At 43.7% G+C, this 19,308-nt stretch overlaps 1 protein-coding gene across 1 annotated transcript in view; it reads right to left on the minus strand.

Moving 5' to 3' along the window:
• The window catches only part of diaph3 (diaphanous-related formin 3), a 299,346-nt gene that overhangs the window by 106,905 nt on the left and 173,133 nt on the right, over positions 1–19,308 (minus strand). Inside the window, exons 21-23 of the mRNA XM_083557759.1 lie at positions 18,442–18,543; positions 14,473–14,712; positions 9,585–9,714 (exon numbers count right to left, since the gene is read on the minus strand). Coding sequence (XP_083413885.1) covers positions 9,585–9,714; positions 14,473–14,712; positions 18,442–18,543 — 472 coding nt within the window. The remainder of the gene's footprint in view (positions 1–9,584; positions 9,715–14,472; positions 14,713–18,441; positions 18,544–19,308) is intronic.

Consider the following 19,308-nt stretch of genomic DNA (forward strand, 5'->3'; position numbering starts at 1 on the left):
TGGGGATGTGCCATTTATTGCCGATTCGTTTAATGGGGATTTGTGTTCGTTCGGCCACAAGTCAAGTGGGGTTCAGAAAACGACCAATTCCAAAAGAAAAATAAATAAATAAATAAATAAATAAATAAATAAATAAATAAATAAATAAATAAATAAATAGATTTTTTTGGGTGATAATGTGGGGCAATGATGTGCAGGAGTGTGTTCTGGTGTTGAAAAGCAGAAAGCTCCAAAGAAACCATGAGCGAAGGCTGTCAAGGTCACCACAGTCGTCATAAACATTTTTTATATAAATAAATAAAAATTAATTACATTAATTAATATCAAATTATTAATAATAAAAAAAAGGCATATGGCTACAGACTACAGACCACACACACACACACACACACACACACACACACACACACACACACACACACACACACATCCCAGTCAGACTATGACAGCTTGAACTTGTGAGTTTGGTGCTCGTTTGTCATGTTTCATTAGGTGGTATAGATTTCCAGTTGGTGCTTCCGTATACAACAACCAGCCTAATTAGGTACATCACAACAGCAGCATTCTTTTAACGCCTCACACACACACACGCACACGCACACTCCAGATAACAAACATAAATAAAATGTGAAAAAAAGACCACCCATTCATCAGACACGCCGAATATAGAACGCACCGAAACGTTAGGCAATGGCAGAACGTTCGCGTAAGTTCACGTCGTTTCGGATTCGGCGTAAACACGCGAGTTTGATCGGCGCCGCGTCTATTTCGAGCCGTGGTGTCGGCAGAACTTCGCCGAGGAGCTTTAAAGTCGGCGCGGAATGAGCGAACGCTTCTGCACATCAAACCCGGAGATGCGGCGCCGTCCTGGCACTTTCTCCTCGAGGCCACGCTGAGATTAGCATGCTAAAGCCGGCCGGGGGTTGTTGAGTACAGAGGAGGCAGGAAAAGTGCTTGAAGAAACAAGGAGGCCATCGTGAGGGCATCTGGGTGGTCTTAGAGTTCACAGGAGGCACGCTTTAAGTCCGTACAAATCTCGGGGGAAGTGTGGTTGTGTGTGAGAAACGTTTCAAAGCTCATTTCAGCCTTCAGTACTGCTTCTTTCATTCCCATTGTTCCTCGCAGATAACGAAGCAAAGCAGCCACTCCCACAGAAAAACCAACAAATCTGTCCGAAACACTTCATTACACACACTGTATGGGCAAAAACTTTGTGGGCGCATGAGCATAAGATTCGTATGGGATTTTTCCACACGGTTTGAGAGAATTGTTCTTCAAGCACCAAATTTAAACTGCTTAAATACAAGATACACAGATTTCTACGGTCCTGTCAAGAGGACAAAAACATGACGACTAGGACGTGTGGATTTGCACGTTTACACCACGTACAGCTGCTATCACTCAGGGTGCACTCACTTTTTTTTGGTTGCCAGCTATTTGGACAATAATGGCTTTATAGCATGTTAAAAACGCATCCTCGAGGGCCTTGTTGAATAAATCAATTTGTTTACGTTACGCGAGGCTCTATGGGGTCGCACGCTTCATTTTCTATCACTGTGTAGGTGAACTGAATCATCCTTATATATCTCACGTATTTGACCACGTCGTTGTTCTCGTCCCGGGCACGTGCTGTACTGTATTTGCTGCTTCTTGTACTTGTGTATGTTTGCTATGTTTGTCTAGACTCTGGCCGGTTGTTGCCAGGTAAGGGCTAGTGGTTAGGACTTGAGATCAGAAGGTTGTGATTTTAAATCCCAGCATCAAAAAGCTCCAATTCATGGCCCCTTGAGCAAGGAGCTTAACCCTTCAACTGCAGAGTTGTAAAGATGACATTTCATTTACAGATCATTGAACAATACGCATGGACTTTGGGTAACGATCATATACACGCCTCGCCACCGTCTCCACTTGTGACTTACTCAAGGGCCCAAAAATGGCAGCTTGATGTGACCTGAGATTTGAACTCACGACCTACTGATCAAACGTCCAAACCAATATGCTAACAACAATGTTGAAACTAACCACACCACATCCATAAACCTCCTCCTTGGCCTTCCTGGCGGCTCCATCCACAGCATACTCCTGCTGTCCACATATTGCTGGAGCAGAACTTGAATACAGTAGAATGTGTTTTGCCATTAAAATGCTGCAGGCAACTGAAATTCGACCAACGATCGAGACGTCCAAACATCACGACCTTAACAAATAAATAAATACTTGCAAGTCTTTTATGATTTTCAGTGACTGATTGAAGCGATTCTAGAAATCCTAGGAAATCTGGAAAATCTCAGGCGAAAGATTATGGAGAATCATTCCGGCAGGTGGAAAGGCATCGTCAATGAAACAAGTTGGAGAAAAATTTACAAAATTGTAAAGTGATGAGTGGAAAAAATAAATAAAAGCTCCTCAGATCGCAACAGAAACCTCAAGTCTGTCTAATAAACAAATGTTGTTGGTACAATCAGCATCCAGGGTCACATGTTTGAAGCCATGGACACATTAAATCAGGTGGTTATTGGTGGTGGTCATGTCATGCTGTGGAAAAGGGGTCTCTGAAATCTAATGACTTGATTTTGGCGATTGCTTGTGGAGGATTGTGGTAAAGTGAGAAGGTCTGGAGTGAATTCAGCATTCCAATAAACCACATCTTCATGGAGCCTCTAGGGGCATTGTAACAGTTTCAACAAAGGGGTCAACACAGGGTCCCCCAGGGCAAGGGTGTTTGAGGGCGTTAAACGTCAAAAAGTTAAAAAGAGAGCCCTCCGAGCGAGCGGAATCCACAAGTGTAAGTGTGCCATAGAATACAGATTAACATGGCAGAGGTAGAGCTGTCGAGAAGGGGCCATGCGTTAGAAATATCTCCACCATATTAAATTGTATCAGATTTATTCCATTGCTCAGTATTTGCACTGAATCGCATTGTGCTTGAGGTAAATCGCATGCGTTACGGAGATACACAACACTAATATATATATGCTTTCCTTCTGATTAGCCCTTTTTTTTCTCCAAACATGCCTGATAGAAACAAAGACGTTCATGATACACCCCCTCCCTACCTTTTAAACTTTACAAACCTTCTCCTTTTCCATCCATTTATTCCTCCTTTTCCTCGTCCATCCCCCGGATGCAAAAGAAAATGACTGGCGTTTCCTGTGTGTGAATTTAAATACAGAACCCGGTGGCTGAACTCTGCAGTGTGAGATCAGGGAGCATTAACACATTAAGCATCCTCCGTGCTAGAGTACGTGCTGTTGGCATGGCAGCTGGGGAAGAAGTGAGCTTGGCTTTTGGTAAACATGGAAGACAGGAGGGCCTTCTCTCCACACACACAACCTCTAGCTCCCTCTGATGGAGTAAAGGAGGAAAGCATGGAGGGGAGGCTGAAGGAGATGTGGTGTGAGTGAGAGAGGGAAAATAAAAGACTGGAGGACACTGGCGAACATGGATGAAAGGAGGACGGGGGAAAAAAGGGGGATGAAGAGGTAAAGAGAGAGAGAGATGAGGCATCTACACTGATTGTGCACATCCTGACACTGAACTGCTCGCTGAGAAATACATGCTGAACACAAGGGGACAGGATGTTGGGGCGATAGATTTCTTTTGGTCTGTTGAAGGTAATGACATTTTCAGATTTTTAGACAGAATCGGATTTGGTTTGAAACAGATGTTACACCTTGAACATAATTCGGTCAAACCTCAGATGTATGAGTTGTGAAAGGAATGAACAGGAGTCGGAGTGGATCCTGAAACACTATTAGTGATGGGAGGTTGTAAGCACCAGTTCCAAAAACATCACTATACATTGCAAAATAATTCCCATAAAGTCCTGGTAAGTTTCCAACTTTGACTATTTCCAAATTTCCCCAGATGCAGTTCCAAAGGAAAGTTTCTGGGAATTTTTCGCCCCTTTTGCACCCCTAGTGTTTTATTAGCAGAACTGCGGAATTTATTTCCTTTGTAATCCGTTTTAAACTCCTCATACTGAAATATTAGCTCGCATTTTGGGCATTTGTGTGTTTGCAGAACGGAGCCTTGTTTTTATGTGAGCTTGTGGACACCTGACCATGAGATTGTTCCACCAGATTTTGGAGGGTGTTTGTGGAGATTTGAGTGAGATTTAGCCACAAGTGCGTTATTAAAACCTGGTACTGATTTAGGAGTAAGTGAGGAGGCCTGGGGTGCAGTCAGTTGAGGTCAGAGCTTAACAGCAGGGAACCCAAGATCATCCACATCTTCCAACTCCAAAGACATGAAGAAGTCGGGTGTCCCAATACTTTTGGGTGCCCAAGCGAATTTGAGCACTGTATTGTTTCGGGGCACAGAAGTGGCAATCAGGGGACAAGGAAGACCAACAAATCGCTCTTTTGTAAGAGCTGAAAGTGGGATGTTACTATTCATCGCTGAATGATTAATGAAATACCTCGGGAACCCTCTCTCTCTCGAACAATACCAACGCCCCATCCGTCTGCCCCGGTCTCTCCGCCGGAGAAAGACGCTGCCGAGGAGAGGAAGAGGCAGGATAACGGATGGAAAAAACCCTAATAGAGTAACGCGATTAGACTCGACGCGAGGGCCTCTTCCGGGCGGGCGGCGATGTGTTACCCAGAACGCCAACCCCAGATTCGATAAGGGACGCCAGAGTGAGAGCTATTAATGAAACGAGTCATTAATGAAACAGATCAGCCTTTAGAGGAAGACGCGACGGGAATGGGAAGGGGAAAGGTTTCGAGCGAAAGCAACAAAAAATGAAAAGAAAAACAGGATGTGCAGTTTACGTTTCAGCACTGACCCAATTCACAAAACATTCCCAAGAAGAAAAATAATGAAGGAAGTTATTTAGATTATTTTTATTATTGATCGCTAACTAAACTGTAGTTTAATTCAGACGTAATTTCGATCCTAATAAATTATTTACTTTTTTAAAGCAACAAAATAGAAACAGTTAAGTGCAGGAGCGAGACAAAATCTACGAATCCCCCGGACTCGGCAAGTCCCCCCACACCTAATGCTCTGTTTATTAATACAGTGGCATGAGGCCCAGCCATGATTAATTACCAACGACTATTCCACCCAGAGACAACACTAAATGAGCTGGGCCCTAATTAAAAAGGAGGCACGGTGCTACTAATAAACACTGCCACTCCATTCCACACGACACGCAATTTCACTCCTGATGATCAAACCACAAAAACAAAAAAAGCCTTGATGGAGGGTTCCTGATCAGCGCTGCTTCTGCTGAACGTGGGGTTCTGGGTTCTCCCGTGTCTCCTGTGAAGCATGCGGTAATGTGGTGAGACAGTTTTGTTGTTGTGTCACCTCTTTGCTTCTGGGGCTGCCAGGGGCAACGTGACCCGACATAGCACTGCTGTCAATCCAGCACCCCAACTCAGACACACACACACACACACGAGAGAGCAGTGCGACAGTCCTATAGTCATTATGGAGAAATGAACAAAATGTTGCCATATGATCAAACTAATTTGGTTTGCAAAGATGCTGTGAAGAAGAGAGAGAGAGAGAGAGAGAGAGAGAGAGAGAGAGAGAGAGAGAGAGAGAGAGAGAGAGAGAGAGAGAGAGAGACAGATTGGATGAACAAATGTGATGTGTAGGTATGGATGGACGGACAGACGGAGGAATAAATGGGTAGGTTTGATGTAGATGAAGAGATAAATAAACAAGCCGTTTAGAGAAAGATGAACTGATGGATAAATATTTCTGAATGTATGAACAGGTGTAATCTAGATGGATGGATGGATGGATGGGTATGATGTAGCTGGATAGATGGATAAAGTAGTAGTTCAGAGAAGGATTGAATTGATGGATGGGTAGATAAGTATTCTGTTATGGATGAATGCATGAGTGGATGAACAGGACGGGTGGAGGAATGGATTGGTCCAATGTGTAGTAAATGGATGGATGGACAGATGAATCTAGTGTGGATGAATGAATGTATTGGTCTTATATGGCTAGATAGATGGAAAGTGGATACATGGAAATGTGGGTGGATAAATAAATAGATGAAAGGAAAAGGGGTCTGATATAGATGGATAGACAGGAAGAGCTGAAAGCGTAAAATGGGTCTGGTGTGAATGGACAAAATAATAGTTATGATGAAGGTGAATTAGACGGACGTGTGAGAGACAGATGGATGGAACGTGTCAGATGTGGACCATCAGACAGACAAGCAAATAAACAGTCAGGACAGACGGTCAGATGAAAAAGACGACAAAGGGGAAGAAGGAGGACTGGCAGACAGCTCTGGTGGCGCTCTAGTCAATAGACAGCATGTTTTGGAATGGAGAGATGATGAACTCTGTGTATTCTGGCTCGCCGAGCAGCACTAGAGCCGTGGAGGATCAGCAGTGATGAGCCGTCAGCTGGCGCTCGAGAGAAAAAACACTGCAACATACCAGCTGCGCAAGCCAACCTGCTCTCTCTCTCTCTCTCTCTCTCTCACACACACACACACACACACACACACACACACACACACACACAGTCTCTCCCCAATCTAAAATCTCCACAGATTACACCAAAACTCAAACACATTAGAAACGACAGAGATGCTGATGTTCTCAGAACGCTGCATCCTGATGGGGAAACCGTTACGCAATGTGATGATTATAAACGCTTCCTCAAAACACATTAACATTACGCATGCAACGTGTCACAGAGCTAAAACCATCCAGATAAACATTTCTGCCAACTTCAGACAGCTTTATTTGTGCCTTTCGGAATGATCCATATCCCCACCATTGGAGGAAAAGCCTTCGATTACTGTAGAGCAAGAGATCGTGAGTTCGGATCCCGGTGGTCACCTGAGAGAGACTACCAGGAATCCGTAAAAGCCTTCACTGTTCCCTAATGGTGGTGGTCATGTGATGAGGGAGAGCTTGGTAGTGAGTGGGGACTGGGAAATGACCGACCTGGGAGAAAATGATAGAAAAGTGATTAATTAGAGGCCAATAAAGCATCATGTTAGGAAAACGGAATAACGGAATATTGGAATCAATGGGCCGTGTCTCCACAGGGCCATGATACATAATAACCTCAATAAAAGATACAAAAATGAACAAATAAAAACATTTTTGATGATGGTTCTGGTTTCTATCTTATTTGAAGACTCTCAATTATTTTATTATTTTTTAATCAGAAGGAAAAGAAAAAATAAATCCTTGAATCTGATTGGTCAAAAGGTGTGTATTCATTTCTTTTATACCGTCACACTGCAAACTAATGTAAGGGAGCAAGTGGGTCTTATGACGGGGTTTTTAGATGTTTAAAATAAGAGTTTTGCTGATTACCGTTGCTGTGATATGTTCGTTTAACGGGAGATACCGACTGGGTTTAACCAATAGGAAAAGCATATATATATATATTATAATATTATAGATAAATTTTATATATTATAGCAATTATAGATCAATTTAGTTGTGATTTTTTATGGTAACCTCCAGACTTGTGAACACCAGAAGAAGAACAGATAGTCGGTGTATGTAACTGTGTGAGGAAGACTCAGGTGGATGAAGATGGACAGGAAAAGGCACAGGATGGTATATGGTGATTAGAGAATTAATTTATCCATTAGAAGAACCGGCCTGATTTTATATTCAAAAGGTGGATGTTTCACTACAATACGTCCCATGACATTAAATCGAAGCATAATCCATTACAGTGGATCATCCAGGAGTCTCTGCTGGGAACACTGGGCACGAGGCAGGAAACACACTCTGGATGAGATGTTCGTGTACGATGTTGGGGTATCGCTATTATTTATTGTAAATCTTCCTTGATGATTGATCTCGAGCCGCTTAATGAAAACAACTGAGAAGATCATCATGGTCTCCCATTACAGACATCCACATACCACCAGAATTCGTCGCTGACTACACACACACACACACACACACACACACACACACACACACACACACTCTCTCTCTCTCTCACTCACTCACACACACAAATTCCTTCATTGCAATTTGTTTGCCATTTTTTTGCATTAACGCATTAATATGTACAGTATTTATTATAATATGGACAGTTTCTATGCACTCAGTCACATTTGATGCCACTTTGTGTACTGCCTGGTGCTGCATTGTATGTGTGTATTATTGTGTTATTGCAGTAGACGCTGTTTGTACACGTGCACACTTTGTATTAGTTAGTTTTGTGTTATCTATTGATAATTTATGTCGCTGTATGTTTCGATCTTGGTCTTTGAGGAGCGCTGTTTCGTTTCACTGTGTACTAAGGTGCAGGGATCTCTAACCTTTTGTGTGTGTGTGTGTGTGTGTGTGTGTGTGTGTTTCGTTCAAAGCGCGTATGTTACTGGATCTTTCTCTCGGTACTGATCTTTTGATCAGTTCTTACACATTCCACCAAAAAAAACTTCTGAGGGACGTTTGATTGATGCTGTTATATCTATAGGTTGCAGCTTTTCCACGACCCGGTACTGGATCACATCTGTATTGTAGGTGGTTGAAATGAAAAAGCCACTTGATTTGAGGTTTGCGCTCGGTGATATTTCTCCCTGAAGGTTCCATTTGGTTATCGCTCCGAGAGCGATTTGGGTTCTAACGACAGGCTAAATGCTGCAGGATTTTGTTGTGTCTGACCTTTAGAGAGGAAGGAATAAATACGCGGTATGTATCGTCTGGCATTCTTGGAACGGCAAATACATGTTCCAGGTGTCTTCCCTGACAAACTCCTTTAATACGTGTGGATGCTTGTGAAAAACCAACATGTCTCAGACGCTAGTAAACATGCCTGTGTTCTTTTCCCCCAGATTAATTAGTCCCGGATCGCTGTAGGCTGCTGTGAGAAAATGTGACGTGATATATATATATATATATAAATACAGAATGTACAACTTATTAAATGATATAAAAACGCTAATGAATTTACAAAAACACAGCTTTACACTGTTTTTTACCTGTTTTTGTTTTTTTATATTGCCCCATTGGATTGATAGATGGATGGATGCATGGGATGGGTGGATGGATGGAAAAACAGGTCTGATGTTAATCAGATAGATGGATGGCTGGGTCTGATTTGGATTGATAACTAGATGGATGGATGGATGGACGGACAGGTCTGATATGGAGAGATGGTGAGATGGACGGATAGATGGACGGATAGATGGACGGATGGATGGATGTTTGTGGACACCTGACCATAAAATGTATCCTGGTTTTTGGATATTTCGTTCCACATTTATTCTCTGTTTTCTCTTATAATGAGCTTGAGCTCCACTCTTCTGGGAAGATGTTACACTAGATTTTTAGAGTGCACTGAGATTTTTGGGAGATTCGTTCAGCTTCAAGTGTGTTAGTAAAGTCAGATTCTGCCCGAGGTGAGGTAAAGAGGTGCAGTCATCATTTCAATTCATCCCAATGGTGTTAGAGCTCTTTAACAGGCCATTCGAGATCTTCCGACTCATGTAAAGCATATCTCCATGGAGCTGTGCTGCCATGCTGGAACAGGTTTGGGTCTCTATACGTTTGTGTGCAGTCAATTTGAAAAGTCGGGTGTCCCAATACTTTTGCTCACACCGCGTACGCTAAAGGTGTGTGTGCGTGTACCTCGGCTGGCCCTTTCCACGTGTTGCAGGTCATCGACGAACTTGAGAACGTCGGGGAATTTCTCCTCGCACACCTCGGCCAGGAACTGAAGCAGCGTAGACGTCTGATCGGCCGACTTCGTGTCTTTCATCTGATGCAGAGGAAAAAACAGAGTAAAAAATAAAATATATATATAAAAAATAAAATAAAATAAAAATCACCCTTCAATTTTTGCGTTTGAAAGTGTTCCCTCTGTGGCACGTTTTTTTTTTTTTTTTTTGGGGGGGTCTGGGGGGATTATTAAAAATCCCCTACACGTACTTCACGGCTTCAAGGTTGCCAGATTTCTCTAGAGACTGGATTTTTCAGTAGTGTGCACACCACTGATTTTAAGCCGCCTTCAAGGTCATCTGTAACCGAGACACACTGAATTCTGAGGAGTGTGTTAAAGACTGTGGTTTTGTCTGAAATCCAAGAGCACGAGTCCAAAATATACGTATATTTAAGTGACCTTAATTTCTCGTTAGAGTCCTGTTAACGAGACGTGACGTGTCGTGTCCGTACAGGTGGAGGTGCTGCAGAACATGTGCGGAGGGACAAAACCTCTTAAAACTCAATACTGAAATAAAGAGATAGAGAGAGAGAAAAAGAGAGAGAGGGAGAGAGAAAGTCATCACTGACAGCCTCCTTTTGTCTTTGACGAGTTCATTTGAAAGCTCGCTCTGAAATTGCAGCCGCGCACGAGACGTTTTCAATGTTAATCATGTTTGCTATTCTATGGATACGGAGCATTCTGAGGGGGCCGAGATGCGAGAGGAACGGAAGGAACAAAAAAAACTAAAAAAACAAAAAACAAAACACAGAATGAGGAACGGAGTGCACTGGGACTTTTCTTTATGCGGGGGTCTGAAACGCTGAAATAAAACCCTATCGAATAATTATTGCTAGAACAAAGAAAATCGTTTAAGTATTTGTTTAATGGCGAACAAAAACTCCCGGTTTGCTCTCGCCGAACTTGTGGGCATCAGGGAAACGTCGGCTTTCTGAGCACGAACGACAAATTTGAAAAGAAAAAAAAAAACTCATGCCATGTGTAACTTATCAACTTAAAACAGAACTACAACGGAAATTTGTAAAATTGGCCGTCCTAACGTGTAGAGCCATCCGTCTCCGTGATGTCACACGCTATTTCTACTTTTACGTTTCTTCATAGAATGCTCCTGCACGTGATTAAATTAAATTTTTTATTAAAAATCACGATACCTTGATTAAAAAAATAAATAAATACAATGTTTAAAATTCGTAAATTCAAATGAATTTAAAAAAAATCGAAAACACCACACGAAGGAAATGTTGCGCCATGTCAATTTCCCTAATCAAACAAGAGGGTGGAGAGACAATGAGATAGAGACAAAAAAAAACAGCAAAAACATCAGGATGAGTCCTCAGGCAAACGAGTGGAAAGGCGGGGAGCGTCACGCATCCTTGTTACTCTCCGCCGCCGCTGTCTCTCTCTACGACTCTTTCTGCACTCGTTTGTCAGGGAACACGAATCTCTCCATCTCTTCAAACGAGCACAGAGCTGCGTTCGAGCGTCCTCCGATCTCTTGGTTTGACACAAAGAGAAAAGGAGTCAGAGAAGCGAGTGAGGGATAAAGAAGGAAATTTAATTTAAAAAAAGAAAAAAGAAAGAAAGAGGCCAAGACTCGGCTGATCACGTCTCGGGGCTCATTGGCTGCTCAGGACCTCTGGTCCGGTTCTTTCTCATAACCTTCGAACATTACTGAGCTGGCAGGAAGCAGATGTTCCTGTAGCAGGCCACGAGCGTCTGCTTCTAATAAAGTCCGGGGCTATGAATGTGTTTGTCAGTGTGGGACTCCTTTGTCAGGTGCTATAAGAGATTTGATGAGCGGAGAGGCATTTCATTCAGCCCGAGAGAAGGCTGGCCTGGTTACTCGGCTGTAATGCGATAATGGCCATTTAGAGAAGAGGCAAAAGTGGGGGGAAGCGAGCAAAAAGTAGAAAGACCGAGGCAAGAAAAGAAGACGAAATGAGCAACGGGTCGCCATCGCTGCACAAAATAGACTTGGTAATTAAATTTCATTTCTGTTCGCCCCAACATCAATGTCGACCCTCCAAAAATGAAATGTACTTTAAATGTTACTTCAACAAGCTTTAAAGCCAACCAGCTTTGCCTTCGGCTCACACATGAAGAAGATCGGCCGCAAAGTCTGAGTGGAAAAATAAGCAGGAGAGATGAGGGATGATGAGACGAGAATGGCAACCTTCTACTCCAAAATATGTACAAAGTTACACAGAACCCTAAACAAACAAAAGCTGTCTTTTCCACTTTCTAAGTGCAGACATATATCAGGTACACTATATGACAAATGTTTGAGGACACCTGACCATAAGATTTCCATCATTTGCTCTTATAAGACCCCCACTCCTCTGAGATGATGTTCCACTAGATTCTGTGCTCATTCAGACACTAATTCAGGTCTTAATGTAGGTGAAATGAGGAGGCCTGTGGTGCATTCAGCAATCCAGTTCGTCTCAAAGGTGTCAGAGGTTAAAACTCTGTGGATGTGAAAGTGAGTGAGTGAGTGAGTGAGTGAGTGAGTGAGTGAGTGAGTGAGTGAGTGAGTGAGTGGATGTGGAAGTGAGTGAGTGAGTGAGTGAGTGAGTGAGTGAGTGAGTGAGTGAGTGAGTGAGTGAGTGAGTGGATGTGGGAGTGAGTGAGTGAGTGGGTGTGGGTGTGGATGTGAAAGTGAGAAAGTGAGTGAGTGAGTGAGTGAGTGAGTGAGTGAGTGAGTGAGTGACTGAGGAAGTGAGTGAGTGAGTGGATGTGGAAATAAGTGAGTGAGTGAGTGAGTGAGTGAGTGAGTGAGTGAGCGGATGTGGAAGTGAGTGAGTGAGTAAATGAGTGAGTGAGTGAGTGAGTGAGTGAGTGAGTGAGTGAGTAAATGAGTGAGTGAGTAGATGTGGAAGTGAGTGAGTGGATGTGGAAGTAAGTGAGTGAGTGAGTAAATGAGTGAGTAAATGAGTGAGTGAGTGAGTGAGTGAGTGAGTGAGTAAATGAGTGAGTGAGTAGATGTGGAAGTGAGTGATTGGATGTGAAAGTGAGTGAGTGGATGTGAGTGAGTGAGTGGAAGTGAGTGAGTGGGAGTGAGTGAGTGAGTGAGTGAGTAAGTGAGTGAGTGAGTAGATGTGGAAGTGAGTGAGTAGATGTGGAAGTGAGTGAGTGGATGTGAAGGTGAGTCAGTGGATGCGAAAGTGAGTGAGTGAGTGGATGTGAAGGTGAGTGAGTGAATGGATGTGAAGGTGAGTGAATGGATGTGAAAGTGAGTGAGTGAGTGAGTGAGTGAGTGAGTGGACGTGGAAGTAAAAGTGAGTGAGTGAGTGAGTGAGTGAGTGAGTGAGTGAGTGAGTGGATGTGGACGTGAGTGAGTGTGGAAGTGAGTGAGTGAGTAGATGTGGAAGTGAGTGAGTGTGGAAGTGAGTGAGTGAGTAGATGTGGAAGTGAGTGAGTGTGGAAGTGAGTAAGTGAGTGAGTGAGTGAGTGAGGAAGTGAGCGAGTGAATGAGTGAGTGAGTGGATGTGGAAGTGAGTGAGTGTGGAAGTGAGTGAGTGAGTGAGTGAGTGAGTGAGTGAGTGAGTGAGTGAGTGAGTGAGTGAGTAAATGAGTGAGTGAGTGAGGAAGTGAGTGAGTAGATGTGGACGTGAGTGAGTGAGTGAGTGAGTGAGTGAGTGAGTAAATGAGTGAGTGAGTGAGTGAGTGAGTGAGTGGATGTGGAAGTGAGTGAGTGAGGGAGTGAGTGAGTGAGTAGATGTGGAAGTGAGTGAGTGAGGAAGTGAGTGAGTGAGTAAGTGAGTGAGTGAGGAAGTGAGTGAGTAGATGTGGAAGTGAGTGAGTGAGTGAGTGAGGAAGTGAGTGAGTAGATGTGGAATTGAGTGAGTGAGTGAGTGAGTGAGTGAGTGAGTGAGTGAGTGAGTAGATGTGGAAGTGAGTGAGTGAGTGAGTGAGTAAGTGAGTGAGTGTGAGTGGATGTGGAATTGAGTGAGTGAGTGAGTGAGTAAGTGAGTGAGTGAGTGAGTGAGTAGATGTGGAAGTGAGTGAGTGAGTGAGTGAGTGAGTGAGTGAGGATGTGGAATTGAGTGAGTGAGTGAGTGAGTGAGTGAGTGAGTGAGTAGTGTGGAAGTGAGTGAGTAAGTGAGTGAGTGTGAGTGGTGTGAATTGAGTGGTGAGTGTGTGAGTGAGTAGATGTGGAAGTGAGTGAGTGAGTGAGTAAGTGAAGTGTGTGAGTGAGTGAGTGGAGTGAGTGAGTGAGTGGATGTGGAAGTGAGTGAGTGATCGAGTGAGGAAGTCATTGAGTAGATGTGGAAGTGAGTGAGTGAGTAAATGAGTGAGTGAGTGAGTGAGTGAGTGAGTAAGTGAGTAGATGTGGAAGTGAGTGAGTGAGTAAGGGAGTGAGTGAGTGAGTAGATGTGGAAGTGAGTGAGTGAGTGAGTAGATGTGGAAGTGAGTGAGTGAGTGAGTGAGTGAGTGAGAAAGTGAGTGAGTGATGTGGATTGAGTGAGGTGAGTGAGTGAGTATGTGAGTGAGTAGATGTGAGTGAGTGGAGTGAGTGTGTGAGTGAGTGAGTGGTGTGGAGTGAGTAAGTGAGTGAGTGTGAGTGGATGTGGAATTGAGTGAGTGAGTGAGTGAGTGAGTGAGTGAGTAGATGTGGAAGTGAGTGAGGGAGTGAGTGAGTGAGTGAGTGAGTGAGTGAGTGAGTGAGTGTGAGTGGTTGTGGAATTGAGTGAGTACATTAGCACTACAATACGTTTGTTACTAAGTGAGTAATGAAGTCTGTAGGTCAGCTGGTAATAGTAGGTGGAGGTAGATGGTATGGATGCAGTACCCCACCTTGCACAGGGAGCTGAGGTCAAAGCCGTAGGACTGGGCGTTCCGAGAGCCAGCGTTCATGTAGTTGCCCATGAGCAGAACGAGCTCCAGCAGCTTGCTGAACGCTTTGCTCTTCCTCACATCCTCACACGCCGCGCTCACCGCCAGAATGTCGGGCCTCAGGTGGCACACCTGTTCCTCAAACTGCAGCTTAAACAGGATGGAGTTTAGCCTCGGCCTCAGGCGCTTTACATCGCTCATCTACACACAGAGATGGGGGGAGGGGAGGGGGGGTGCATTAGATACAGAGCTGTGACTTTGGCTGGTATTAAGTTTACTAACACCCTTGTGGCTAAATGAGCACAGAGGTGGAATGGGATGTTCATCAATAACATATGGTTGGGTGTCCACAAACTTTGCTTCAATACAGTGTGTAAATAAATAAGCATATACATCTCTGATTACTGAGACAGGACACGTCTCTGGGAAGTAAAAAAAAAAAAAAAGCCTAATGAGTATAAAGAGGAAATGAATCACATCTGAATTGGAAATGTCCAGTGATAAATGCGAACACAATCAAATCTCATACACACAGTGGTGACTGTTCCTGACACGGCCAGCGACACGACAGATGAAAGCTATGCGCACCTCGGAGAGACGTCCAAACCGAAATCTTTTATTCGACTCCTCATTACAGCTTTCTGTTTGCTCCCTCCGACTCGGACTGAAATTACTTTCAGAGGGTTTTTTTTCTTTTTCTTTTTCTTTTCCCTGCAATTTGCCTACTGCTCTTGGGCCTGGCATTTTAAAAGCTATTTATGTGACGAAGGCCAGGTTTCTTTTTTTTCTTTTTGTGTTGCTAGGCAATCGTAATGGATGTTGGCAATGATGTGATCTAGGCTCCTTCTGCTCGAGTTAATTGGTATGTGAGCGGCCGTGGAGGAGCGACCGGAGGGACGGACGGCAGCGCACAATAGGCGGCGTAGAATTACGGGTGTTACACAATTATGTTAAATTGGGAAATATTGCGTTCTAAAAGCGGAGGCTCCGGGGCACTGGCAATGATGTCAGAACGCCCCATGGACACAGGAGGGGCGATTGGGGCCGTAATTATAGATTTGTGCGAGCGTCGGTGTGAGACACGTACAAACTGCTGACAGACGTTCAAAGAGCAGATGATATATTAAGGCTTTATTGGGGACTCGATAGCTTATTTCATTTGAAATTGTCTGCAAACACCTGAGTGTGAGTGTGTGTGTGTGTGTGTGTGTGTGTGTGTGTGTGTGTGTGTGTGTGTGTGTGTGTGTGTGTGAAGAATAGTAGCTGTAATTGATCACAAAGAAAACAGATAATAGAGCATCAGTGCATAAATGCATAACTCAATAAAAATAAAATAAAAGATTAATCTGTCTGGAGTCGTTGAAGAGATTACTGTCTTTACTGAATACCAAATGTTCATATTCGTTTATTGAGACATGCAACAAATGAACAAATCACGCAAATCAACTCAAATAGAAACGAACGGCGATTCGAAACCGCAATATTCGCGTTATTAAAACAACCGGCGTACTCCGAGACGGACCGCGCGATGGACAAGCGGGCGGGCCCGCGAGGCCAAATTTGTCCCGAAATCTTGCACTTACTGAAATCGACAACAATGGTCATCTAAAGCTCGTGTGATTAATGAGCAAAACAAATCGACCCTGGTTGTGAAGATCCGTGGAAAGAAAAATACAAATAATAAAAAAGTACCTTCGAAGACAAACATCAGACATACGCACGGCTGGAAAATAATCAAGAAGCCGTTGGTACAAAGCGCTGTTTTATCGTGGTGAAATAAAAGCTGCGAGGGAGTACAAAAGAAAGAGAAAGATGAAGTGAAAGAAAATGGGGCAGTCGCGCACACATGCAAAATAAAAAAATAAAAAGTCTAATTTGTGTGGGTAAACGTTCGGAGAGCATCCGATGGTCACGTCACACGCAATCCAATCTGTGATGAAACGGACTGAGACTCAAAGCTTGCACGAGCATAAATATTTGAGCGGGATTAACCCGGGAAAGCAGGCCCGCTCCAGGGAAGGCCGGCGTACCAGATCTTTTTCTATGCAAAAACGGTATTTGTGCCGTGTCGTTCGAGTTGATGTTGTAATATGATAAAGCCGAGTACAATGTAGAAATATTCCACATTCCATTCTTTTCTTTACGTTTTTCCTGGTGGATGCTTGCAAGAAGCTCAACCGAGATATTTCTATCCCCAGCCACAGACTTCAGCTTTTCCTCAAACAGGTCATGTGAACTCTCTGAAGGGTCAGGAGGCTTCCCTGGTGACTCTGACCGAAGTGTTTGTCTGATAAAGCTGAAATCAGTTTCTTCTCAGTCCAAAAGATGCTACATTCATGCTGCACAGGCAGTCATACAGGATTCCAGTGACGTTGAAAACTGTTGATGAGGTCACTAAATAAACAAACAAACAAACTTTACCTAAGAGAAAGCGACGACTCGAGTGAGAGAACGGCAGGGACTCGAGTGAGAACGAAGACAACTCGAACAGAGACGACTCGAGAGAGAAAACGGAGACGGTTCCAGTGAGAGAACGGAGATGACTCGATTGAGAGAACGGAGATGACTCGATTGGGAGAACGGAGACGACGCAAACGGAGACAACACGAGTAATGGACTGAAATGGGAGGTGAAGACAAAGTAAAATATTAAAGACCATTGACATTTCATGATGTCTCATACTGCACTTCATTTTTTTTCTTCTTGAAGGTGGAAGACGACTAAAATCGCTTAGATGACCACATTTGTGTTTTCTAAATTGCACTCATTCACCAACAGAAAAATGAGACACACTGAATTATCCTCCATTGCTTTTCTCATACACTCAGTCCAAAAGAGAGAGAGAGAGAAGAGAGAGAGAGAGAGAGAGAGAGAGAGAGAGAGAGAGAGAGAGAGAGAGAGAGAGAGAGAGAGAGAGAGAGAGAGAGAGACAGACATGTGCAGTGCTCTGAAGCACTGATGCGTGTGGTGGACAGTGGAGCAGATGTGATTGACTGTTTGCCTCTATTCGGATTAGCAGTATTTGAAGACAGCTGGAACGAGAGAAAGAATAAACATGGCTGAACCCCTACATATGTTTGGGGGTTTGGGAGGGATGCGCTACAAGGAACATACAAGGTGCAATAATCATTAAGCCACAGTCCTCTCGGGGCTTTCAACAGTGACTAGCGAAGATCATCATCCCATACAAACCACAGAAGACTTGATCTCAGAGCTTCTGTTTCACTTTGCAGCATTGGACCGGGGAGATTTCCACAGCAAGTTCTCCACTATGCATCTATATGAATGCATGATTATATATTGATTTTAAATAGCTCAAAGTAAATATTCATGCCTGGTTTGTAACACGAGTGTCGAGTAAAAACATTTATTATTTTCCAGGTAGCATTTTGTGCAAGAGCTCTCCAAATACTTTATGGAGGTATCACACCAAACATGTGCCACCAAAAGAGCATCCAAAACAGCTTGTTCTTCTCCTAAACACAATGAGAGACGAGCCAACTGACATGTGAATCACTCACAAGTGTAAAAAAAAAAAAACATCATAATGTGTGTTTAAGCCAACAAATGTATATTCAGCCAATTTTGCATTCAGTCCTACTTACAGTCACATGTACATGAACACGTTTACACTGACAGTAATTACAGAGGAGTAAATATATATAAATATATAAATATATAAAGTGTGTACATTGTGCAGGCAGGCAGGCAGGCAGGCAGGCAGACAGGCAGACAGACAGACAGACAGACAGACAGACAGACAGACAGACGGGCAGGGAGACAGATAGTCAGATAGATAGACAGACAGATAGACAGACAAACAGACACAGACATACAGGCAGGCAGACAGACTTTTATTGTTGTTGTTTTAACCAATTTCTTTGTATGTGTATGTGTGTGTGTGTATGTGTGTGTGTGTGTGCAACTCACCACAACCCCAAACTGCTCCGGTTCAGACAGACTGGTGTACTCGTGTTTATACTTGGCCAGTGCATTGAGATGCTCCTGGTCAGGAAGGTGCTTCACCAGGTTCTAATGCAGAGACATAGAGACACACCGAGTGAGATAGAGAAAGAAGACAGAGGTGATATCACCCAACATGCCAAACACTTCATTTCCTGGAGTAACCGGCACCGCAGAGCTACACCGGACACACACACAACCTTTCCTTCAACCTTGTCCTGTCACCCACCCCCCCCCCCCACCCCATTATAAATGCAGCTTGTGCTCCTCAATTTATGTGTGCATTTGCTAAAGTAATTCCTCTCATTCCCCTTCATTCGCCCTCCAATAAGTTCATTAAAGAGCAGATAAATGGTTTATCATTAAGCGGCCCGTTCTCCTTTAGTGAAAATAATCCCCGCCCGCTGCTGTATATCAATAACATCAGCACAATAATCTGTCATCTAATACAAAGGAAATCCATATCCCCTGGCCGCTAATGTTGACGGCCACAAAATAAATTTGTGCTCAATAAGCGGGTCATCGGCGCACGCCTCGGCACCGTGCTGTTTGCTTCATTTGTTCGAGCCACATTTTCCAATCCAAGTTTTACCACTTCTGATATTAACCGAGACGGCTCGGCGAGCGAACGAGACGCTGGATGTACTGAAGTAAAGTTCAGAGACACCTAACCGTAAGATATTCCACCTGTTTTGAATACATATTCCACTAGATTTAACTCATTCAGCCACGAGATCTAATGGAGCAGGAAGTGAGGAGGCCTGGGGTGCAGTTCATCTAATAGGGGTTGAAATCTGAGCTCTGTGGTGGGAGATCTTCCACCTCTTCCAACCG

Source organism: Silurus aristotelis (assembly GCF_946808225.1).
Source record: "Silurus aristotelis genome assembly, chromosome: 13".
Classification (NCBI taxonomy): Eukaryota; Metazoa; Chordata; class Actinopteri; order Siluriformes; family Siluridae; genus Silurus; species Silurus aristotelis.